Source organism: Stenella coeruleoalba (assembly GCF_951394435.1).
Source record: "Stenella coeruleoalba genome assembly, chromosome: 12".
NCBI classification, from domain to species: domain Eukaryota; kingdom Metazoa; phylum Chordata; class Mammalia; order Artiodactyla; family Delphinidae; genus Stenella; species Stenella coeruleoalba.
Window position 1 is genome coordinate 34,680,157 of NC_137158.1, and position 27,167 is coordinate 34,707,323.

The 27,167-nt window shown below is 37.5% G+C and overlaps 1 protein-coding gene across 9 annotated transcripts in view; it reads left to right on the forward strand.

Moving 5' to 3' along the window:
• GRIK2 (glutamate ionotropic receptor kainate type subunit 2) overlaps positions 1 to 27,167 on the forward strand; it is a 641,759-nt gene that overhangs the window by 409,930 nt on the left and 204,662 nt on the right. For all 9 annotated transcript variants that reach the window (XM_079938731.1, XM_079938723.1, XM_079938729.1 and 6 more), the window contains one exon: positions 10,127 to 10,240. In XM_079938731.1, coding sequence (XP_079794857.1) covers positions 10,127 to 10,240 — 114 coding nt within the window. The remainder of the gene's footprint in view (positions 1 to 10,126; positions 10,241 to 27,167) is intronic.

The following is a 27,167-nucleotide window of genomic DNA, read 5'->3' on the forward strand; positions in this document are numbered from 1 at the left end:
ATAAATGACTTGATTAAATCATATAATGAGAAAAATCATGGTTCCAAACATAGATTAAAAGAAGAAAGATTGTCTTAACTTAATCAATGGCTCTCGTGATTAAAACAAAACAAAACAATAAACCCCACTGATGAAAAGTTCTTCAATCAGTAGAAAATTTTGAATTATACAGTCCTAACAGATTTTAAATCTGGGAATCATACAAAATTTCATTTGATTTAAAATGTTATGCCATTGAAATTTCTGAAACTTCATAATATTCTGCTCAGAAACCTGAGATTTATAAAAAAGGATACCTAATATTTGTGATTATAGGTAATTATGGATTCATGAGCCAGAACCCTTTCATCCCAATAGTACTAGAAAAGCAACTGACAGAGGATGAAACTAGAAAAGTATGTTTAGAAGAATGAACATTCAGCTAAATTATTTTTTATAAAAGTAATCATGGAGGATGATGTAAGTGAAATGGGCAATGTTTTGTATTAGTGATTTGATTAGAAAGTCGAAAAACTTACTGGTCAAGCTTGAGGGTGTCATCTGGCAGATGACAGTGGGCAAATGCTGTTTGCCAGTGCTTTGGCTGGTAGAATTACATGTCTGAAAGAAATCTAACTATTTAACCAATAGTGAAAAAAAGGGAAATAAAATCTAAAGGACAAATGCGTAATAGGTATTAATTATAGATCAGGGGCAGAAAAATGGCAGTGACTGCAAAATACAATCTGCAGATGTCTTGTTTAGCCAACAGAGTAGATGTTTTTTTTTTAATGATTTTGAATTTGAAACAATTTAAGCAGGTCAGGCAGGCATTCTAGGTTTGACATCCCTTCTGTCCTCCACCCAGGTCCCCAGCAGGGCCTCTTCTAACTCTGGTGATGCCTTGCTGGGAACTTGAAAAAAATACCTGCTCTGGGAACATGCAGCCCAAGGCACACAGCAGAGTGGGTTGGGATTGTGGCCCCTCTTGCTCTTCTGCCTTGAGATTTTTGTGAGAGTTAAAAACTTCACTCCCTAGCCTGGAAATTCTTACTACTGGCTTATGCCCTTTCACGTCACACATTGATGCTACCTGTCTGGCCCTTGAAAACTTTCCATTATTGACCCTAAATTATAATTAGTCTCTGTCTTTATGACATCATGGTAATCTCAGTCTAGAGTAATTTAAAAGATCAGTAGGTAATTTACTTTGGAAAGAATGCTGAATCAAGATTTTTTTTTTTTTTCCCTTACTGTATTATTTGACTTTTTTTCTTTACTGACACAAACATTAGGAATATATAGTTTTTCACGGTAAGAGGAAAATTAAGTAAATATGAGAAAATATGGCAAGAGGTTCTTTTTTAAACATCACTAGAAACATTTATATTGAATTCCTAGTATAGTCAAATAAGTTCTTGAAAAAGAACACTGAGATTTACTTTTATGTACACCTATTAGAATGACATATCTATTCTTATGAAGAACAGAAGTTATTAACATTTCTACTTTTGTGCTTCTCCAATTAAATGGAGATAGATATCTTAAAAAGTTACTAAGAAAGCTATGCAAATGAAGAGATCAAAAAGAGTATGTATGATAAAATATAAAGAAAATAAAAAGATCATAACATTTAATTTGGATTTATGCTGATGAGACCCTTGTTAGCATATTTAGGTAGACCAGAGTAAATGTTACCTGCTAAATCAATGTCACGTTAAAGATAATTTAATTTACAAACAGTTCCCAACTTATGATTTTTCAGCTTTACAATGGTGATGGTGCAAAAATGATACATATTCAGTAGAGACTGTATTTTTAATTTTGAATTCTGATCTTTTTTTTCTGAGCAAGTGATATGTAGTACGATAATTTCTTGTGATGCTGGCAGTGCAGTGAGCCCCAACTCCCAGTCAGCCACTGCATCACCAGAGTAAACAACTAATACACTTACAACCATCCTGTTGTACATATAACCAGCATGTTTTTCATTGTAGTTCAGTATAGTATTCTATAAGTTACATGAGATATTCAACATTTTATTATAAAATAGGCTTTGTGTTAGATGATTTTGACTACAACTGTAGACTAACGTAAGTGTTTTGAGCACGTTTAAAGTAGGCTGGGCTAATCTATGATGTTTGGTAGGTTGGTGTACTAAATGCATTTTTTTTTTTCTCTTCCAAATATATATATATATTTTTAAACATCTTTATTGGAGTATAATTGCTTTACAATGGTATGTTAGTTTCAGCTTCACAACAAAATGAATCAGTTATATATATACATATGTTCCCATATCTCTTCCCGCTTGCGTCTCCCTCCCTCCCACCCTCCCTATCCCACCCCTCCAGGCGGTCACAAAGCACCGAGCTGATCTCCCTGTGCTATGCGGCTGCTTCCCACTAGCTATCTACCTTACGTTTGGTAGTGTATATATGTCCATGCCTCTTTATCGCTTTGTCACCCTTTACCCTTCCCCCTCCCCATGGCCTCAAGTCCATTCTCTAGTAAGTCTGTATCTTTATTCCTGTTTCACCCCTAGGTTTTTCATGACATTTTGTTTTTCCTTAAATTCCATATATATGTGTTAGCATATGGTATTTGTCTCTCTCTTTCTGACTTACCTCACTCTGTATGACAGACTCTAGGTCTATCCACCTCATTACAAATAGCTCAATTTCGTCTCTTTTTATGGCTGAGTAATATTCCATTGTATATATGTGCCACATCTTCTTTATCCATTCATCCGATGATGGACACTTAGGTTGTTTCCATCTCTGGGCTATTGTAAATAGAGCTGCAATGAGCATTTTGGTACATGACTCTTTTTGAATTATGGTTTTCTCAGGGTATATGCCCAGTAGTGGGATTGCTGGGTCATATGGTAGTTCTATTTGTAGCTTTTTAAGGAACCTCCATACTGTTCTCCACAGTGGCTGTATCAATTTACATTCCCACCAACAGTGTAAGAGGGTTCCCTTTTCTCCACACCCTCTCCAGCATTTATTGTTTCTAGATTTTTTGATGATGGCCATTCTGACTGGTGTGAGATGATATCTCATTGTAGTTTTGATTTGCATTTCTCTAATGATTAGTGATGTTGAGCATTCTTTCATGTGTTTGTTGGCACTCTGTATATCTTCTTTGGAGAAATGTCTATTTAGGTCTTCTGCCCATTTTTGGATTGGGTTGTTTGTTTTTTTGTTATTAAGCTGCATGAGCTGCTTATAAATTTTGGAGATTAATCCTTTGTCAGTTGCTTCATTTGCAAATATTTTCTCCCATTCTGAGGGTTGTCTTTTTGTCTTCTTTATGGTTTCCTTTGCTGCGCAAAAGCTTTTAAGTTTCATTAGGTCCCATTTGTTTACTTTTGTTTTTATTTCCATTTCTCTAGGAGGTGGGTCAAGAAGGACCTTGCTGTGATTTATGTCATAGAGTGTTCTGCCTATGTTTTCCTCTAAGAGTTTGATAGTTTCTGGCCTTACATTTAGGTCTTTAATCCATTTTGAGCTTATTTTTGTGTATGGTGTTAGGGAGTGATCTAATCTCATACTTTTACATGTAGCTGTCCAGTTTTCCCAGCACCACTTATTGAATAGGCTGTCCTTTCTCCACTGTACATTTCTGCCTCCTTTGTCAAAGATAAGGTGACCATATGTGCGTGGGTTTATCTCTGGGCTTTCTATCCTGTTCCATTGATCTATATTTCTGTTTTTGTGCCAGTACCATACTGTCTTGATTACTGTAGCTTTGTAGTATAGTCTGAAGTCAGGAAGCCTGATTCCTCCAGCTCCATTTTTCGTTCTCAAGATTGCTTTGGCTATTCAGGGTCTTTTGTGTTTCCATACAAATTGTGAAATTTTTTGCTCTAGTTCTGTGAAAAATGCCAGTGGTAGTTTCATAGGGATTGCATTGAATCTGTAGATTGCTTTGGGTAGTAGAGTCATTTTCACAATGTTGATTCTTCCAATCCAAGAACATGGTATATCTCTCCATCTATTTGTATCATCTTTAATTTCTTTCATCAGTGTCTTATAATTTTCTGCATACAGGTCTTTTGTCTCCTTAGGTAGGTTTATTCCTAGGTATTTTATTCTTTTTGTTGCAATAGTAAATGGGAGTGTTTTCTTGATTTCACTTTCAGATTTTTCATCCTTAGTGTATAGGAATGCCAGAGATTTCTGTGCATTAATTTTGTATCCTGCTACTTTACCAAATTCATTGATTAGCTCTAGTAGTTTTCTGGTAGCATCTTTAGGATTCTCTATGTATAGTATCATGTCATCTGCAAACAGTGACAGCTTTACTTCTTCTTTTCCGATTTGGATTCCTTTTCTTCTCTGATTGCTGTGGCTAAAACTTCCAAAACTATGTTGAATAAGAGTGGTGAGAGTGGGCAACCTTGTCTTGTTCCTGATCTTAGTGGAAATGCTTTCAGTTTTTCACCATTGAGGACGATGTTGGCTGTGGGTTTGTCATATATGGCCTTTATTATGTTGAGGAAAGTTCCCTCTATGCCTACTTTCTGCAGGGTTTTTATCATAAATGGGTGTTGAATTTTGTCGAAAGCTCTCTCTGCATCTATTGAGATGATCATATGGTTTTTCTCCTTCAATTTGTTAATATGGTGTATCACGTTGATTGATTTGCGTATATTGAAGAATCCTTGCATTCCTGGAATAAACCCCACTTGATCATGGTGTATGATCCGTTTAATGTGCTGTTGGATTCTGTTTGCTAGTATTTTGTTGAGGATCTTTGCATCTATGTTCATCAGTGATATTGGCCTGTAGTTTTCTTTCTTTGTGACATCCTTGTCTGGTTTTGGTATCAGGGTGATGGTGGCCTCGTAGAATGAGTTTGGGAGGGTTCCTCCCTCTGCTATATTTTGGAAGAGTCTGAGAAGGATAGGTGATAGCTCTTCTCTAAATGTTTGATAGAATTCGCCTGTGAAGCCATGTGGTCCTGGGCTTTTGCGTGTTGGAAGATTTTTAATCACAGTTTCAATTTCAGTGCTTGTGATTGGTCTGTTCATATTTTCTATTTCTTCCTCATTCAGTCTTGGCAGATTGTGCCTTTCTAAGAATTTGTCCATTTCTTCCAGGTTGTCCATTTTATTGGCATAGAGTTGCTTGTAGTAATCTCTCATGATCTTTTGTATTTCTGCAGTGTCAGTTGTTACTTCTCCTTTTTCATTTCTAATTCTATTGATTTGAGTCTTCTCCCTTTTTTTCTTGATGAGTCTGGCTAATGGTTTATCAATTTTGTTTATCCTTTCAAAGAACCAGCTTTTAGTTTTATTGATCTTTGCTATCGTTTCCTTCATTTCTTTTTCATTTATTTCTGATCTGATTTTTATGATTTCTTTCCTCCTGCTAACATTGGGGTTTTTTTGTTCTTTCTCTAATTGCTTTAGGTGCAAGGTTAGGTTGTTTATTCGAGATGTTTCCTGTTTCTTAAGGTAAGATTGTATTGCTATAAACTTCCCTCTTAGAACTGCTTTTGCTGCATCCCATAGATTTTGAGTTGTCGTGTCTCCATTGTCATTTGTTTCTAGGTATTTTTTGATTTCCACTTTGATTTCTTCAGTGATCCCTTCGTTATTAAGTAGTATATTGTTTAGCCTCCATGTGTTTGTATTTTTTACAGATCTTCTCCTGTAATTGATATCGAGTCTCATAGCGTTGTGGTCGGAAAAGATACTTGATACAATTTCAATTTTCTTAAATTTACCAAGGCTTGATTTGTGACCCAAGATATGATCTATCCTGGAGAATGTTCCATGAGCACTTGAGAAAAATGTGTATTCTGTTGTTTTTGGATGGAATGTCCTATAAATATCAATTAACTCCATCTCGTTTAATGTATCATTTAAAGCTTGTGTTTCCTTATTTATTTTCATTTTGGATGATCTGTCCATTGGTGAAAGTGGGGTGTTAAAGTCCCCTACTATGAATGTGTTACTGTCGATTTCCCCTTTTATGGTTGTCAGTATTTGCCTTATGTATTGAGGTGCACCTATGTTGGGTGCATAAATATTTACAATTGTTATATCTTCCTCTTGGATCGATCCCTTGATCATTATGTAGTGTCCTTCTTTGTCTCTTCTAATAGTCTTGGTTTTAAAGTCTATTTTGTCTGATATGAGAATTGCTACTCCAGCTTTCTTTTGGTTTCCATTTGCATGAAATACCTTTTTCCATCCCCTTACTTTCAGTCTGTATGTGTCTCTAGGTCTGAAGTGGGTCTCTTGTAGACAGCAAATATATGGGTCTTGTTTTTGTATCCATTCAGCCACTCTGTGTCTTTTGGTGGAAGCATTTAGTCCATTTACATTTAAGGTAATTATCGATATGTGTGTTCCCATTCCCATTTTCTTAATTGTTTTGGGTTTGTTATTGTAGGTCTTTTCCTTCTTTTGTGTTTCTTGCCTAGAGAAGTTCCTTTAGCAGTTGTTGTAGAGCTGGTTTGGTGGTGCTGAACTCTCTCAGCTTTTGCTTGTCTGTAAAGGTTTTAATTTCTCCATCAAATCTGAATGAGATCCTTGCTGGGTAGAGTAATCTTGGTTGCAGGTTTTTCTCCTTCAACACTTTCAATATGTCCTGCCACTCCCTTCTGGCTTGCAGAGTTTCTGCTGAAAGATCAGCTGTTAACCTTATGGGGATTCCCTTGTGTGTTATTTGTTGTTTTTCCCTTGCTGCTTTTAATATGTTTTCTTTGTATTTAATTTTTGACAGTTTGATTAATATGTGTCTTGGCGTATTTCTCCTTGGATTTATCCTGTATGGGACTCTCGGTGCTTCCTGGACTTGATTAACTATTTCCTTTCCCATATTAGGGAAGTTTTCAACTATAATCTCTTCAAATATTTTCTCAGCCCCTTTCTTTTTCTCTTCTTCTTCTGGAACCCCTATAATTCGAACGTTGGTGCGTTTAATGTTGTCCCAGAGGTCTCTGAGACTGTCCTCAGTTCTTTTCATTCTTTTTTCTTTATTCTGCTCTGCAGTAGTTATTTCCACTATTTTATCTTCCAGGTCACTTATCCGTTCTTCTGCCTCAGTTATTCTGCTATTGATCCCATCTAGAGTACTTTTAATTTCATTTATTGTGTTGTTCATCGTTGCTTGTTTCATCTTTAGTTCTTCTGGGTCCTTGTTAACTGATTCTTGCATTTTGTCCATTCTATTGTCCATTCTATCTCCAAGATTCGGATCAACCTTACTATCATTATTCTGAATTCTTTTTCCGGTAGACTGCCTATTTCATCTTCATTTGTTAGGTCTGGTGGGTTTTTATCTTGCTCCTTCATCTGCTGTGTGTTTTTCTGTCTTTTCATTTTGCTTATCTTACTGTGTTTGGGGTCTCCTTTTTTGCAGGCTGAAGGTTCGTAGTTCCTGTTGTTTTTTGTGTCTGTCCCCAGTGGCTAAGGTTGGTTCAGTGGGTTGTGTAGGCTTCCTGGTGGAGGGTACTAGTGCCTGTGTTCTGGTGGATGAGTCTGGATCTTGTCTTTCTGGTGGGCAGGTCCACGTCTGGTGGTGTGTTTTGAGGTGTCTGTAGACTTATTATGATTTTGGGCAGCCTCTCTGCTAATGGGTGGGGTTGTGTACCTGTCTTGCTAGTTGTTTGGCATAGGATGTCCAGCACTGTAGCTTGCTGGTCGTTGAGGGAAGCTGGGTGCTGGCGTTGAGATGGAGATCTCTCGGAGATTTTTGCTGTTTGATATTATGTGCAGCTGGGAGGCCTCTTGTGGACCAGTGTCCTGAAGTTGGCTCTCCCACCTCAGAGGCACAGCACTGACTCCTGGCTGCAGCACCAAGAGCCTTTCATCCACAGGGCTCCTTAATTTGCGATGATTCGTTGTCTATTCAGGTATTCCACAGATGCAGGGTATATCAAGTTGATTGTGGAGCTTTAATCCGCTGCTTCTGAGGCTGCTGGGAGAGATTTCCCTTTCTCTTCTTTGTTCTCACAGCTCCCAGGGGCTCAGCTTTGGATTTGGCCCCGCCTGTGCGTGTAGGTCGCCGGAGGGCGTCTGTTCTTTGCTCAGACAGGACGGGGTTAAAGGAGCCGCTGATTCGGAGGCTCTGGCTCACTCAGGCCGGGGGGTAGGGAGGGTCACGGAGTGTGGGGCGGGCCTGCGGCGGCAGAGGCCGTCGTGACGTTGCAGCCTGAGGCGCGCCGTGCGTTCTCCCGGGGGAGTTGTCCCTGGATCCCGGGACCCTGGCAGTGGCGGGCTGCACAGGCTCCCCGGAAGGGCGTGTGGCTAGTGACCTGTGTTCGCACACAGGCCTCCTGGTGGCAGCAGCAGCGGCCTTAGCGTCTCATGTCTGCCTCTGGGCTCCGCACTTTTAGTCACGGCTCGCGCCCGTCTCTGGAGCTCCTTTAAGCCTCGCTCTTAATCCCCTCTCCTAGCGCACCAGGAAACAAAGAGGGACGTAAAAGTCTCTTGCCTCTTCGGCAGCTCCAGACTTTTCCCCGGACTCTCTCCCGGCTAGCCGCGGTGCACTAACGCCCTGCAGGCTGTGTTCACGCCGCCAACCTCAGTCCTCTCCCGGCGCTCCGACAAAAGCCGGAGCCTCAGCTCCCAGTCCCGCCCGCCCCGGCAGGCGAGCAGACAAGCCTCTCGGCTGGTGAGTTCCGGTCGGCCCGATCCTCTGCGCTGGAATCTGTCCGCTTTGCCCTCCGCACCCCTGTTGCTGTGCTCTCCTCCGCGGCTCCCAAGCTCCCCCACTCCGCCTCCCGAAGTCTCCACCCGCGAAGGGGCTTCCTAGTGTGTGGACACTTTTCCTCCTTCACAGCTGTCTCCCGCTGGTGCAGGACCCGTCCCTATCCTTTTGTCTCTGTTTAGTTTTTTCTTTTGCCCTAACCAGGTACGTGGGGGGTTCCTTGCCTTTTGGGAGGTCTGACGTCTTCTGCCAGCGTTCAGTAGGTGTTCCGTAGGAGTTGTTCCACGCGTAGATGTATTTCTGGTATATCTGTGGGGAGGAAGGTGATCTCCGCGTCTTACTCTTCCGCCATCTTCCCGGAAGAGCTCCACTAAATGCATTTCTGATTTAACAATGTTTTCAACTTATGATGGGTTCATCCATAAGTTGAGGAAGATCTGTATGTACAAAACTTTACTTTAAAAAGAAATTGATAATTTATAGCTTCATTTGAGGAAAACAAGTTGGGTAATTGGCTAGGGGCATACGTAAGACAGATTTCACTACTGATGACTCCCAGGTTTGAGAGGGTGAGGAAAGGTAATGCTGACTAAGAAATACTGACTCTGCGTCTCCTTTTGTTTCTGTTTTCCTTTACTGGTCACCATTGTTACATGACATGCAATGGTGCAGGTGCATGTATGTAAACCACCCGATCTGTGTATTTAGTGGCATCTTATGCTTATATGTATCTCTCCAGAGGTAGCTCTATGTCATCCTATAGACTGTGTTCAGTGAGTATAAAATGTCTGAACACAGAGAGTATATGGCCTAATCTATCAGAGGGTATTAGTTAAATTAAAATACATATTGAATAGAATACAAGTGGAAGTATTAGAATGGGTTATCCAGATGAGATTATGCTGTAATCTCCTTTCCTTGGAGTATCTTAAAGCTGCAAATGTGTATTTTTAAATGCTCTGCAGGTAATTTGGGGTATGATTTTGCCCTACTGGGGGTTTTGTGAATACGAATTAATGCCTCTTTTAAGCCTGCTTTTACCTATTAATTTACCCTGGATCTCCAGGTTTTGCTCTGTCTTTTAGCTTTGTCCATATAATATGGCATGTTATCATTGTAATGAGAGGATAAGACAGATCCATTACTGTCAAAAATATGTGCTATTAATGAGTTTCCAGCCAGCTATCAAGGTATCATCAGCAGTAGTTTATCTTGGTGAATGAAAGTCTGAATGGAAAATTAAGCTGCTCACACTGACTGGAGAAGTGCAATGGATCATTTTGTTCTTTAATGTCACACTTCACTGGACACACTTCACAAAGCAGTGAATCATGCTTAAAACAAGCAGCCTTTACTTCAACAACAGCAGATAATGCAGCAGATGTGAATAATAAGTGTTAGCAGTCTTAACTTTCTCTTCAGTGCTCTCTCCCAGGTGCCTGATGGACGATTTACAAAGTACATATGCTATTTTATAGATTGGAACTTGGGATCCAGCCAGTGGCCTGAATATGACAGAAAGTCAAAAGGGAAAGCCAGCCAACATCACAGATTCCTTATCCAATCGTTCTTTGATCGTTACCACCATTTTGGTAAGTGTTTTTCCATTCTTTTTAGATAAATGTAGGTAAACATGGAAATGGATAGGAAAGGACATTATAATTGGAGTAGTAATGAACAGAATGTAATATATTTTACAGTTATTTAGCAATTACTGTATAACAGATGAGTCAATGTTAATTTAGTCACAGTTTTATTTTGTTAGCTTTTAATGATATAAATTATATTAAAGTTTGGGCTGCTTATGTTGATTAATAATACAGCTTCATATATTACTGGAAATCTTTATGTTTCTACAAAATTAGTTGCTATTGAAAAATTGTCAATGTTAAGATTTGAAAAGTACACGGACATGCAGCTGTATAAATATACTTATGTGAGGAGCTGCATGTGAACTTTGCTTCTGCTTTCAACTCCTGCAGATATATTTCAGAGGGCATACCATTTATTTTTTGGGACTTTTTCTAATATAATTATATTTTAACGTTGATTTCAATTTAATTGTTTTCATCATGGCAAATTCACTTTTACTTTACTAATCTCCCTAATGAAATCAAATGACAAGTGCTGTTTTAAGCCAGAAATATTTTCATCACCAATAGAATTAAATTAATACTGATAAGCTGGATATTTTTACCCCTCTTATAATTATATATTTTAATTAGATCACACAGTAATGTTTACGTATGCCTACCATGCCATTTGCAAATGGGAATCTTAATTTTAGGACAAGCAAGGGGCTGATGAATTAGTGAGTACTTTTACCTACAGAATAAATTTATCAGTACTAGTTCTTAAGATTCCCCAGGTAATCAATAGGAATGTAAGATTATTGTCCAGAACAAACCTCCACACAATTTTAGCATTTATATAATTTCTAAATTTGATTTATGGTGGCAAATCAAGCCAGGAAGAATTCATAATCTTGTCCTTATAGTAACAACAAAGGATGTCAGATCTCTAGGCATGTCAAAACAAAACGTCTTGTGTTAAAGTCTCTTGATAATGAAGCAAACCTTGTAATCATGAAATGACAGTGATGGAAGTTCATGAGGATTTTTAATTACTCCCTTGCTAAGAACCTCAGTAAATACTTGCTCCATCATATCCAAACTTCTCTGGTCCCTTTAACTTAATTTTATATCTCCTCCTCTTTTCAAAGATAACTCCCAAACCCACCAATCCACCAGCCCTCGTCCTCAGATGGAATGTCCTCACAGGGCACTAATATATCCTTTATCTGCCAGTATATCCTGGATCTCATAACCTGCTGCTGGGACAATTACAGTAACTATGTAACTATCCCTCCTGCTGACAACCTTCTCCCATTGCAATGCACTTCACTCTCCACTGTGAAGATCTAACTCTGTCGTTTCCTGCTTCTCTGCTTACAAGTCTTTAGTGAATCCATATTGACCATTAAAAAGGCCCCCAAGTTTTGACTCTGACATTCAGAGCTTTCTACAGTCTTGTTTTCTCCCACCTTTCTATTGTCATTTCCCATTATTCCCTTCAGGAATTTTAACTGAACTGGGGTAATCAGTTAGCCTGTTACTGTGATTGTGTTAGCCCCGTTCCCTTTGTTTGCAATATGGTTCTCTCCATTTCTGAAATATAGAACTTGTCAGTAGTTTATATTATTTAGAATGAATACTATATTATTCTTAAATTATTTCATGTGTGCAATATTCCTCCAAACATCACCGACCATTCCTTGGAGAATTAGGATCTGACTAAGCCTCCTGTTTTTACACCACATGTGCCTCTACAATGCTCACAGAGTAAAGAGTGCTGGGCAAGGGACATCTGTCATCTTCAGCAACCAGCCCCCATTCTCCTTTCTATGTTCTTCCTGATCCAGCCAAACTCTCAAATGCATCACTTATTTTATGGCTCCAAATCTTTGCTCACTTCTTTATGATCCCCTGTGAAAAATTTTCATCCTTCCAGACCCATCTCAGATGACATGCTCTCTGTGAAACTCTTTGATCTTTTCATTTAGTTGCATTATGTTTGGGGTGGGCAGAGGAGTGTACATTTCATGTATCATAATACTCTATCATAGCAGTTACCATGCATTTTTTTTATTTTAGAAATTTTGTATATATCTGGGTCTCTATTTGGCATGGATCTGTACAAGGCCAATAATCAAAGTTTACACTTTTTAGATCTCTTAGTGTCAGAGAAGAGTGACTTGGGCATAGGAGGCACTCAATAAATATTTGTCAAATTAAATAAAATGAACAATATTTAATTAAGCAGAAAATTAGGGGGATAAGCAACTTTTAAATGGCTGTATTTAAATATTTTTCAAGTGTGCAGGTTATTGCAAACTTCTTGTCCAGACAAAGCAGGTGATTAAGACTACCCATACAATTTCTCAGTATTACTTAATTATTCAGAGTTATTTTATTAAAAGTATCCAAATATTTTTCTCAATAAACAATTTTATATCTATTCATAAACAAGTGGTATTTAATCTTAGCTTCATATCAGAGCCAGCATAAAGCTTTTAAAAAATTATTGCTACCTTTAACTGTAGGACATATTCATTTTTTTAAGTTCCACAGGTAATTCTGACCTGTGATGATGATTGAGAACTATTCCTCAGATCATTGCTCCATATAAGCAAGATGTAAGCTCAACTCTGGAACATACTCTAAGCTTACATTTTAATGGATAGGTTACTTATATTTTAGACTATGTCACTGTATTAGTTTCAAAGAGGTTGTGATTTTTGTTAAAAAGAAAGGTATGTTATTTGTTTTTATATCACTTAGTTGAAAAACTTCTTTTTCTGAATACTCTGATTACAGAGTATCCACAATCAGGAAAAGATTTGAAGAGATTATTTACATTATTTATATAAGCCAGCTTGATATAATTTATAGATACTTAATTTATATTTTATAAGGAAGTATGATCATTTGATTTATGTTATGATTATTTTGTCCTTTTCTCTCTTGGAAAATCTCAGAGGAGATTCTGCCTATGTTGTGAATAATGATATCTCCACAGAGAGAAGTTCACTTAATGCTTCTTGTTTGACATTTTTATTATGTGTCTTAAAAAGAGCCAGTGAGGTTTTCTAGAATTTGACATCATCAGTGTGCTTATCATAATCAGCTCCATTTCTCTTGAATTTTATTTATTTATTTTTTTAATTCATTCTTTTTGTATTTAACAAATAGGTACTTAGTGATGATGATATATCAGGCTTTGTGATAACCACTATATATATTTTTTTGTTTTGTTTTTTTTGCGGTACGCGGGCCTCTCACTGTTGTGGCCTCTCTCGTTGCGGAGCACAGGCTCCGGACGTGCAGGCTCAGCGGCCATGGTTCACTGGCCTAGCCGCTCCGCAGCATGTGGGATCTTCCTGGACTGGGGCACGAACCTGTGTCTCGCATCGGCAGGCGGACTCTCAACCACTGTGCCACCAGGGAAGCCCCAAACCACTATATTTGATGGAGAAAATAGACACAGTCTCTGCCTTTATGGAGCTTAGAAAATGGTAGGATTCATAAGGAGAACTACACACACGCACGCACACACACACACACACACACACACACGTACCACACACCACACCTTGTGATTAAGATATAAGAGAAAGATAAAGTGTGTGATGCCTTTTACAGAATGATCCAGAGTTATACCAGGGATCAGGAGTGGAAGGATGGGCCAGGTTAGGTCTCACTGCCGAAGGATAGAGAGTTGAAGTTTGAGAAGAAATTATCAAGGTAAAGAGAGGGGGAAGGAATATTCTCAGCAGAGAGAACAGAATATGCAAGGGCCCTAAAGCCCTTGGATATTCTTGGAAAATTTGCAAAATTGAAAGAAGACCATGGTAACTGAGGCTGGTGCTTTTATCTGCTTCTCAGCTTCACTAAATAAGGTTATATGAATATGGTTCATTAAAAAAAAAATACACATTTTTGGTATGGCTGCTATGTGCTAGACATTGTTCAAAGCACTACTCATAGATTTACTCATTTAATTGTCATAATAACCTTTTAAGGTAGATACCATTATCCATCCTCTTACAGGTGGGAAAGCTGGTATGCAGATTGCCTAAGTAACCTGCTCATGGTCACAGAGCTAGAAAGTAGAGAAGTGGGCTTTCAACCAATCTGTGTGTCCAACTTGAGCAACCAATACTGTAAAATGAAGTCTCTAGTGGCCCAGGATGGAAAAGTCTAACAACTATAGTTTATGACCAGAATAGCATCTTGATTGAGAATTGTTCACCTAAAGCAGTGCTTCTCATCCAGAAATCCCACATATGCTAGAGCACTGTGATGCCGTTACAGGTGTGTCCCCAGACATCTAGACGTTTCCTCAGGGGCCAAGATTTAGGCTACTCTTGCTTGGATGCCTCGGGCCTCTTGTTTCTCCCCTCTCCTAATTTAGCGCTCAGTTTTCTTTCAGCTTCTTTAAACCATAATCGCAGATTTTTCTGGGCAATCAAAAGAGTAACGGGGCCTATCTCACTTTTTCTCTTTGGAATTGAGATTAAGCATCTTGTTTACTAATGTTTTTTGCTCCTCTTCCACAATATAACCTACGCCCAATACACTGTATGGGCGTAGTAGGTATCAGTAGTCATATCATGGAATGAGTTCATTTTAGAAAGCTCTAAACAATTTTTTAAATATTTATTTTGTTAGTTTTGACTAAAATGATGTCATACAATTTGGAAATTATGTAGCCTCACCTGCAGGTCTAGACCTAAAACTGCAGCCTACTCATGCCCTCTCTTTCATATTCCTCATATTACCACTCTGGCTTTTGAATTTCAGATTCAGTGGTTAAAATTCCCTTGCTTCTTGTGTTTATCATTATTATTGGAGTTACAGATATCAACCTTAGAACTGTGTTTTCATATATGATGATTTCGTTTATTGCATAACAATTGTTAAAATATAAATTTCTAATCACCAAAAATAATAACAAGAATACTCTTTCTGAATGAGACAGAGAGCTTTTGAGAACAATGTGTGCTCTCTTTTCAGTTTATTAGCCTCATCCTGTTGTCCTTACTACTATGGATACACTAGCTAGGGGCAGTATCAGGTGGCTGAATATTTATTTAAGTTCATAGAAGGAATGCCTATTTTCCCTCTGTGTTCTTGGTTTTCAAGCCTGTCTAAATACGTTGAGTGTTCCCCACTGTGCGGCTCCTGTATAATAATTGATTTTTGTCCATCAAAAGATTACTAGCACTAAATGCTACTGTACATGTTCTTTCCCTTAACGACTAGTAGCACTTTAGCATGCAAATGACTATAAATTTGGTGACTGTTTCAGAAAAGTCACTTACTCTTAAGGAGGTTCTTTCTTCCTGGTTGCTCAATGAATTGAACAAATGTGCTTGCATCTGCAACTTAGTCTTAGTTTTTATTTTCTTAGCACTTCCTGGAAGGTTGTGTATTTCAGTACTCAGTTTACTTCCTTAAGCTTGTTAGGCTTTATTGTTGCAGCCCACAGATACAGGAGGCTTATGTGGGAGCCAACTCCCAAGGACAGTGGAAGGCATTACAGTACAAAAGAGAGAAGTGACTGAATCGTCCCCTAAATTGTTCTGCAACTTCTTCCATAATACCAACAAAAGCAGAGGATATGGGGAGGGAGAAGGGTAAGCTGGGACATAGCGGGAGAGAGGCATGGACATATATACACTACCAAACGTAAAATAGATAGCTAGTGGGAAGCAGCCACATAGCACAGGGAGATCAGCTCGGTGCTTTGTGACCACCTGGAGGGGTGGGATAGGGAGGGTGGGAGGGAGGGAGACGCAAGAGGGAAGAGATATGGGAACATATGTATATGTATAGCTGATTCACTTTGTTATAAAGCAGAAACTAACACACCATTGTAAAGCAATTATACTCCAATTAAGATGTTAAAAAAAAAAAAGATTTCTAGGCCTTCAAATCTGTGCCTGCAATAGGGTTTTCCCTCTGATTCTTCTCTTTCCATTGTCACAGAGCGACAGTCAAGCACATAGTTCTTAGAGAGTTACTAGCATTCGGACTTGGAAACCCAAATAATGCAGCTTCACAAAGAAAAAAGGTTTTTCATTCTTATCGATCTCTATACAATTTCTAAGCAATTTTAAACATGTGTTGTGGAGCTAGTAATATCAAAATAATTTAAGGAAGATACAGTAGGTATACGTGTATAAGTACTACTTATACATGTTAATGTGAAATGGGTGCCTCATTCAAACTCAGGCTGCTCGTACCCCATCCCTGCAACCAACTTATTCAAAGGCAACCAAACCTTTTCTCACCATATTTTTTCCTCCTGTTTCAGGGATCACGCTTGCCCTGCATTTCTTCTTTTCATTCTGGCTCTAATAGCTTGATGTGTTTTATTTCAAATAAATTCTCATATTCTCCTAGACCTCCAGATTAGCTAGATCAACATAAAACTATTGGTGGTGGTATCATAGAGAAAGAAAGCTGTTTGTTTTAATGTGAAATTAGGCATAATTTTTTAAACCTTAGGGTCCCAATCTTTAGAGGCTCTGTAAGTGACCAGAACCTAATTTTTTACCACATAATCGCACATACACATACACACACACCTGCTTCCTTCCTCCTTCTTTATTAAATCTAATTTTAAAATGCTACCATAATAAAGACCCTTAAGTATTTTCATTTTGTTGTTATATTCTTTTTCATTGCCAACACTATTGTCAACACCATAATTTTTTGAAGATTATTTTATTATTAACAATATATTTTAAGTTCTAGAAGAATGATTGGAGAAATATGAATTTTTGGTTCAGCTTAACCACAGCAAACTACATGGAAATGAGATAATTTTGCTTTATCTTTCTCATTTTCAAAGATGTAATCACAATAGTACCGTGTAAAATTGTGTAATCTAAATTTTAACTATGCCCTTGATCTGAGACTCAGATGTAAATTTGCAGCTGCTCATAGGACATATATCTACCTGCATGTCGAGGATCAAACTCAACATGATTCAAACCTCCTTCTACAATTCCGGCCTTAAAATATCTGTTTCTCCTATATTTCTAAGCTCTGTTTATGGTTCCAGTGCTTTTCTTTTTTTTTTTTTTTTAACATCTTTATTGGGGTATAATTGCTTCACAATGGTGTGCTAGTCTCTGCTTTACAACTCCAGTGCTTTTCTATTCACTCAAGCCAGAGTGGATACCCCAGTCTCTTTAAATTTCATATTCATAATTCAGATACCAAAAAGAAAGAAAGGATGGATTGTTCTTAGAGAGTTTAACAAAGAAGTGAGTCAAGCAACATTTTTTTTTTTTTTGCGGTACGCGGGCCTCTCACTGTTGTAGCTTCTCCCGTTGCGGAGCACAGGCTCCGGACGCGCAGGCTCAGTGGCCATGGCTCACGGGCCTAGTCGCTCCGTGGCATGTGGGATCTTCCCAGACCGGGGCACGAGCCCGTGTCCCCTGTATCCCGTGTCCCCTGTATCGGCAGGCGGACTCTCAACCACTGCACCACCAGGGAAGCCCCAAGCAACATTTTGAACAGGGAGGTATGGTTTGTTCTTGGGTACTTCTGAATGGAGGCTTTACAGAGTCTGATTTAAGAGACATTTACCCAGAGGCAAGAGGAAAGACATGGCAACATTGAACAATCGTGTATGAGATTTCTTGGGAATGGATTACATGTGGGGCAAAAACAACTGAGAAAGGTGGACGAGGACTTCAAGGTTAAAAGCCTAAGAGGCAGGGCATTAGCGTTGCCACAGAGCATGATAAAGATGTTGGGAGGGGGGATAATGAGTTCTATTTGGTCGTATCTGAATGGAGATGTTGGCAATAATTTTGTTTAGTCAAATCTTGATTATCCATGTAAGGGGATAATAAATTAGATTCAGAAATGAAATGCAGTTTGGAGATTAGCTAATAGGTACAGTCTCTCTTCCCATCAAACCTTTTACTGGAAAAGCAGTGAAATGGCACATTTGATTGATTGGAGGTTCAGCTTTTATTTTTTTCCCTCTTTCTTCTTTCACTTGGGAATTAAGCTAGTGAAATATTTAATGGCCAAAATACAAATATCAGAAGAAAGATAGTAACAACCAATATCTCCAATCTAAACTGATAATTCAGTCAAGTGGAGGAATTAAATAGCATACCAGTTTTTACTAAAATATGAATGATAATCGTTAAGCCAAACTGTCCTTTAAACCCTTATTGCCTTGTAAGTAAGTATCTTTCCTGAAATGTTGGTGAACGAGCACAACTAGCAGAATTCTATCCCTTTTTTCTTGAAAGCTAATTTCAACCTATTCAGTCATTATTTCTATAGGATTCACTACAATTTCAGGTGATTAAATACTCCATTTCAGGGAGAAAGACATTCTTCTCAGTTTCCCAAATCCCAGCAGATTTTCTATACATATAGAGTGAAAACAAAAACTCTTCTTAGAATGATAATTAGGGCCAATAAAGACTTAGATTTTTTTGTACATTATGTACATTCTCTGAAGTTATTCTTCTGAAAGGAGGTAAACACCGTTTGCAGCAGCTAAGTAGTGTATTAAAGGGATGTACATGTGTGTGTGATATGTGAGAATCAGGCATTAAAAAGGATGCCTTTGCTTAGTAGACTTGCAAAACAAAAGAAAGTAATTTTTGTAGATATTCTCAGAATGCCCTTGAATTTTGAAAAAAGCTAAAAGTATCAATAAATAATAAACATAGTTTATTACACATTATTTAGGTAAAATATTCTACCTTAATAGGCATGCTCTGTACACCTGCTACACTATTTTGTTGTTTCTTTAAAACATAAGCCACAGATTATTATAGTTATTCATTTTCTATCCAGACTGTTCATGTGAAAGTGCCTTTTTAATGTCTTGAGATGTCAAAATGAGGTTTGTTTTCTAGGCAAGAGAACAATATATGAGCTCACATGGAGACTCTTGTCAGTACTTTTTGATCCTAACAAGCCAGTGATCTTTAGTATTGCCTCTTGTTGAAAACATTAAGTTGTTCTGATGGTAGCTGCTAGGTTTTTCACTTTGCCCTCCTGGTATTCTCACTTCCAATTGTGATAATCTGTAGCGCACCATAGGCTTCTGACTTGAATGTTAATTAGGGATGGCAGAGTTCAGACTCCAAGAGCCATGGTGATTAGAAGGAAATTTAAAGACCGGTGCTCAGACAATGGAAGATTTCTCAGCTCTACAGCAGTAAAAGCATAACAGTTGGAATGGCAGAGGCTGAAAAAAGAAATGAATAATACTGTCCTGTCTATAGAGTAATGACATTCAACTGTGTTATTATTATTTATGCTTATCTATTGCTTATTGTCCTTATTGGTCATTTCCTGACAAATTCATGTTCCAAATGAATGGAACATTGTTTTTGGACTGTGCAGTTAGGTTTCTGTGTATTTTTCCAACTACATTTAGGGTAATCTGAATCATTAAAATGTAATGAAATAGTAGTTAAGTTTATTGTTAACTAATTCCCTTAAATATATGATCCCTTTCCATTTTTAAGATCAAAGTTTACTACATACATTCATGACATTTCCTTAATTTAGCTAAGAAAAAAATAACAGATTATTTTAGAATGACTAAGATGTAGTTTAGACCAGTGGTGATATTATTAAAAGTGAAATTGTCTACAGGCCTTGGGTAATATAAGAAGTTATAAAACTTTACAAATATTAATGATACTGGATTCTCATTAAATCTCATCAGGTTTAAAAATAGCATTTTAAATTAATACACGCACCTTAAAATGAATCATTTATGTATAATGTAGCAATCTTCTGAATTTATTTTGAAAGAATTTATAAAACATAATCAACTAAATTAGCACTTAAATACATATTTTGTATAAAACTGATAGATATAAAATTTTCTTTTTTAATCATCTTCCAATTATGAGATTCACAATTTCTTTCATACTTATTAACCAAAAGTTGGCTAATTAAGAATTAAGGGGCTTCCCTGGTGGTGCAGTGGTTGAGAGTCCGCCTGCCGATGCAGGGAACACAGGTTCGTGCCCCGGTCCGGGAGGATCCCACATGCCGCGGAGCGGCTGGGCCCGTGAGCCATGGCCGCTGAGCCTGCACGTCCGGAGCCTGTGCTCCGCAACAGGAGAGACCACAACAGTGAGAGGCCTGCGTACCGCCAAAAAAAAAAAAAAACACTTAAGCTCTAAAAATCTCTATTATTTCTTACCAACATAATAAATGTTTCCATGAAATTTTCTTAAATAATAATAATATATAATTTTGAAGCAATTTAGGATAAACATAAGAACAACCAACCATTTTCAGAGGGAAAAAATGCGAACTGTTTAAAAGTTAGAACATGAGAATATTGGTTCATTCTGCTTGGAGATGTTTGACCAAGGCTTGACTCCTCAGTTGGCAGGTGGTCTGGAGCCCCTATAACAGCTGTGAAGCAGGCGACGAGAGCTGAACTGTTACTTTAGAAAAGCTACTTATGATGTTCCCAAGTCAGATCTAAAGAAAAACAGAAGCTGAAGGAACAAAACATGAAAGTCCCCTTCATTAAGAGCCTCATTTTCTGTTTAAACTTGCACTCTATTTTTCATCTTAAATCTGCTCTTTCAGTACTGGTACTCATTTTAATTTATTCCGGTATTGGCTGTACAGTGCTAACAATTAGAATTGTCTGCAAATCTGTAATCAAAGTATTCACTAGATGTCCATAATAGGAGTTATTCTCGTTAATACTGTAAAAGATATGCTCCTTCTTAACTTTCCAATAAAATTCTCAATGAAGATTCAGGAAAAAAACAATGCAAAAACAATGAAAACAGTGATAGTATAAACTAAAGTTCAAAGGAGACCATATACCAAATTTCAGTAGGATATCCGTCAGATAGAGCTTCTGAGGGCAGATTGCTGATTATCTTTTTTTTTTTTTTTTTAACATCTTTACTGGAGTATCTGATTATCTTTTAAAACAACATTAGTGGGCTCTACTTATGAGTTCAGACAAAGTGATTTTATGTTTTTTATAATATAAATATAGGAAAGTAATTTCTTTTTGAATGTTTCCCTTGAGTCACTTTATAGAAATATTTCTACATTTAAGAGATTTACAAGTAATTGTCTTTGGTAGTTTAGATATTTAATCATGCTTGTTATGCAGAGCTGTAGTTTCACCTCTGCCTTTACTAATTTTAATTGCTTTTATGTGTTTTATTTTTATTTGTATTTGGTGAGAACTTCAATCTCTGAGCCTGTTTTCCTTGTTTTGACAGTATTTCTTTATTAACTACAATAATAGATATGTTCTCAAGAAGACTTTTTATTCCTAGTTTTCCAATTAATTATTTTTCAAGATTGGGCACTAATTATTATTGAATACATTGGTCATCTATGGAGATTATTATTAATTTTTCCAGTTGTAATTATGTTTCTGATGACTGTGTTAATCAATTTCTAAATATTAAAAATAGTTGCATTCCAGAGATAAACTATTATTGATTATGGTTGAAAAATATTTCAATGGACTGCTATGCTTTGTTTGCTATATTGTTTTTAGGTATATTTGATAGTGACTGCTCCTTAATTTCAGTATTTCACCATTTTGTTAGCTTTTTATGTCAGTGTAATGCTAACTTCATTTAAAAAGAAGGGAACTGGTTCCACAGCATTTGCTATGCTCTAAAGCAGTCTGTGTATCATTAGGTTATTTGTTTTATATTAGGGCAAAAATAAAAACTCCACAGTATTTAGATTTTTTTCTGGAAATATTTATTTAATAACTGATACAATTTCTTTTAAGGTTACTGACCTATTCATTTTATTACTTCTTTTTGAGTCAATTTTAAATGGTGCATTGATGCATAACAAGGTATTTTCTTCTTTCCTATTTTCTACTTCACCTCTTTTTCTTCTATTTCCTTATTATTTATCTCCTGCTTTCTTTGTGTTTTGGGTTATCCGTCTTCCAGCTTCTTTTTACTTAAGTGCTCTATTTATTTTGTTTTAAATAATTTAATGATAAATTTATATAAGGCTGAGTTTTTCTCTGAAAAGTGCTTTGAAGATACTTTTAAAATAAAAAATATGTAGTACAGCTTAATGGTTATTAGCAGAGTGCTTTGGAGTTATGCAGAACCTTTATCTCTCAAATGACATCAAGCTTTGAAATTCAGGTAACAGTGGACTGTTTTGGGAGGCCTGTGGCTTTCCATCTAGATGGTCTAATAAATACTTGTATCTATGTGTCTATTCTCTGTGTTGTATAATTTCTGAAAGGAATCCTACAGCCCATAGTTCAGGTGACATCATCCTGGCTGCTAGCATTCTTAATGAAGAAGGAAAAACAGGCTGGAGAACTTAATTTTGACTGATACAAACTGTAATTTAGTTCTCTAGATTTTCGCATGGTGAATCCAGGGTCACGTCGATTCAGTTTCTCCTTAACTTTTCTGCCAGGGTCAGGGCAAGGGAGGTGGGTAGTTTACCAGAAATGTGTTGGAGAATCTACCTAGTTTTCTGGTTGGTACAGAGTATGGACCTCTGAGTAAGAAATTCTGATGGGGAAAAGAACAAAACATTTTTTCAGCTAGCTTTAGGAGACCAAGGCTTTTTGGTTTCCTGTGGCCTTACATTTAGTGTCAATTCTTTCAAAAAGATAGTGAAGTTTCCTCATCAATTGCCTTATAACTGTATATTTTCAGGAATTACAAAAAAAAAAAAGAAAAGGTCATGAATCCCAGCCAGATGAGTAGGTCAACTTGACCACCCTACCCTGCCAACAGCAACATACTATTGCAGTGGTGGGACAGTTGTGCCACCTACATCTAAACAAGAAAATAGACTGACTTTTGGATCTGCAGTTTTCCATTCTAAGAGCCCGTTCTTCTTTTTTAAACAGAAGTCATCACCAACAGCCAGTCCTCTCTTTTCACTCTGCTTATACAACTTATTTCTTAAGAGCTGTCCATAACATGTTTTATCTCTCAAGTAGAATGAAGCCCTTCTTGATGACGTGTTCATGCTCTTGCCCCAGTGTTTTTACACATTGCCTACAACCTACCAGTTATCTTCCACACACGATTTTCTGTACATATCTGAATTCCATGCCCACAAGTTTCAGCAAGACTTTGTTACTCTTACTTTTTACTCTTGGGAATTTTTATATTTGCCCAGTGCTTCAGAACTTCTTTGGTAAGGAATTAGGAGAGGGGATGCCAGTGCCCGCTTTTCACAAAATCTTGAGCTCTATTTGCTTTAGGAGTAGGAATCTATTAGGTGAAGAAGGAATACCAGATATTTCAGACTGTGGGAAAGCCACAGACATGTGAAAGTGCTTAGAGTATATGAATAACTACCTGTAAGTAGTCCACAACAGATGGAGCACAGACAATGTGGGAGAGAAGTAGTGGTTGAGGGTGATCAGGCAGGCAACAGCAGAGAAGAAAGCCTTTGTAGTCCTCCTGAAGGAAGTTCGGCTGTCTGCTATTCGTAATGGGGCAATTTTGAAGGATTTTAAGTACATGAACCATATAATCAAATTGAGATTTTAAAAAATCCTTCTTAGCATCGCAGATAGAATTGCATGTAGTTCACGAGCTAGGATTGGGTGAGACCAGCCAAGAGAATATTGCAAGAGTAAGAGCTGTTAAGTTCCAAACTGTGGCATTATCCAAAGGGTTGGGGGAAGGAAATACAACTTCCAAGATATATAGGGTGGAGAAAGGGGGATATATAGTAACAGTTTACAAATTGGAGTTTAAGAAGAGGTCAGAGACTAGGACACTTTTATATTCTGGAAACACAATTCTGGAAACAGAATTGATATGAAAGAGCAAATTGGGTTAATACAAATTGAATTTAATTTTGAACATATTACATTTAGTTTTCCTATGGTATATTGATCTGGTTGGCAGTTAGACATGTAGTTCCATACCTGAAGATAATGGTCTGGAATGGAGATCATATCAGGAGGTATCAAAATAGATGGTGGTTGGCATCATGAATATTGGTGATATTGTTCACTTAGAGAACACATGTGTGTTTTCAGTGAATCTATACTGCTGAACATTTCTTTCCTTCCCTGATGCTCCTGTTGATTCTGTCCTAAAACCTGCTGTATTCTGTTTGGCTTGACAAGTAATTATAAATTCAGGGCTTCCCAGGAATATAAAGAGTCTGGGAAAAAAATGTACTATTCTTTGAGTCTGGAAAGTTGTGGGTGTCAGATGACAATCATGAGACCTGTAAGACCAGTAAGTCCTGAATTATGGCAGGTACTTACAGCCTAACTTCCCTTACAGATTAATCTCTGATTCTCAGGTCCTGATCTCTGTGTTTTAAACCACACTTGATTACTTGACATGGATTCCTAATTGCTTCTCTTTATTTGCGATTTAAATGGTACTCATAATGACAGATTATATCCTGACTCCAATTAACCCTACCACAGCGACTCAAGAAAGAAAAGTACAGACCTCTTTCCATGGCAGAAAGCACGTGCAGGTTTTACTTTCCTGGCATCACTAAAGTGACCGTTTTTTGCCTAGAAATCCAGAATAACAGATGATTCCCCTGGTTCTTACCCATTTATCAGTCAATGTATTTTATTAGGTCCACTACTCAAAAGGCATTTATGCCATTAGTTAGACACCTAAATAGTAATGAGTACTATTAACTTGAATCCTATAAATTTTATGTTCTGAGCTCTCTTAGCTTTAATTCTACTTAGTAATTAATTAAAAGAAATAACATGAATTTGTTTTCACCACCTTGTTTGAAACCCACATTGGTCAAACAAACCAACAGAATGTTGTTTGTTTGTTTGTTTGTTTGTTTTTTTGCGGTACGCGGGCCTCTCACTGTTGTGGCCTCTCCCGTTGCAGAGCACAGGCTACGGACACGCAGGCTCAGCAGCCATGGCTCACGGGCCCAGCCGCTCCGCGGCATGTGAGATCTTCCCGGACTGGGGCACGAACCTGTGTCCCCTGCATCAGCAGGCGGACTCTCAACCACTGCACCACCAGGGAAACCCTGTTTGTTTTTTTAACCACTTCATTTAAGAACTAATAGAAGAGAAACGCCTTTGTCACGTAGCTGTTTGGAAAGCATTTCATATTATATGGAGAATTTTTTATACTGCATTCAAATGTAATTAGAGCCAAAGCCATAATTTTTTTTTCATGTTTGGCATAGGCTTGTGCTCTTAAAAAGAAAATCTAAATTTATATTTCTTCATTTGAACTTTTAAATTTGCAGTTGTTTGGCAAATGTGATACTCGCTGACCTTAGAACAAAACAGTACTTTTATAATGCCGCCTGCAATTTCTATGCTCTGTAGCAATAGCATATTGTGTTTATTATTTGATTACGTCAGAATGTCCGAGTGTGCTCCACAATTCTGATAGGTGTGTAATGCAGGCACACCCTACAATGACTCTGGTTAATAGATTTTAGGAAATACTGAATCTGTCTTCCAATGCACGGGACGCAGTTTCAATCCCTGGTCAGGGAACTAAGATCCCACATGCAGCAGGACAACTAAGCCCACGCGCCTCAACTAGAGAGCCCGTGTGCCACAAACTACAGAGCCCATGCACTCTGGAGCCTGTGCACCACAACTAGAGAGAGAAAAGCCCGGAGCCACAACTAGGGAGAAGCCGTGTGCCACAACAAAGATCCCACGTGCCACAACTAAGACCCAACGCAACCAAGAATAAAATTAAAAGAAAAAAAAAGGAAATACTGAGTTAAGCCAAATCCACTAGGTTTCTTTATCACCAAGTCTTTCATAAGTTCATATGTATTATGGATACCTCAAAGGGATGCAATTATGTAGAATTTCCAAATGTTTTAAATTGCAGAATGTTTTCTTCAAAATGACACTTGTGGGATAATTTTCGAGAAGAATACACTATGTACAAATACACTATATTTAGGTTAAATCATAACAACTTTTAGGTCCTCATTGATATTTATGACAGAATTTACTTACATATGCAAATCCTTAAACTGCCTACCCCACTAACCCGCAGCAGAGGAGCAGACAGATTCTACAGTTAGTTGACACTTGGTAACTGAATTTAATACCTAACTGAGAAAGGGCTTTTCTGAACGTTGAAGGGACAAATGGAAGTGAGAAAATCTAGGTTCAAATCTTGAGTCTGCCACTTGGTAGACGATTTACCTTGGGCAAGTTACCTTACCTTATAATGAGAATAATAATAATGTGCAACTTAAAAGTTTGTATTAGAGATAAAAATTTAGAAAATATAAACATAGTTCCTGGCACAAAATTATCAATAAGTGATCATTTTAATGGGTATAAAGTAATTTAAAAATTAATAAGTAATGAATGGTGCTCATGTTTTAATATTTTCCCCTAAGGCTTTCTAACATGTTTATGAACATCTTCCTCTTAGAAACCATCATTCCTCTTCTTCAGGCCATGTGCCGCTTCATTTCTCTTGCATTGAACAACTCTTACTTCTCCCCATTTATCTAATTTATACTCATTCTACAATCCATTTTTCTGATTCCCTTTTCTCTAGGATGATTTATCTGACCATTTTGGGACATCTTTACTTTCCTTTAACTGGCACCTAATGGTCTTTTTTCTATTCAATTTATTTCTTAGGCACTTACGTGAAAACTTGTATTATTAGTTTACATTTTCCCGTGCAAGTGCTGTATTTCAAGTAGATCAAAAGATGCTTAGGAGAAGCACCTTAGTCCTAAAGCAGGGTATTTTCTTTTAAATGATGGATACTCAATAAACATTTGTTGATTTTATTGATTACAAAAGGCAGCCGCTGAAAGCTATACTCACTATTCATTGTATAAAAAAGAACTTTCAGTAGATACGTGCCGCTAACTACTGATCATTGATGGATAATTCTCATGGCACGCGTTTTACATGCATATTCAGGCACACTGAAGAGACTGCCAGTATTTGATCAACTTTTGGGTGTGATGA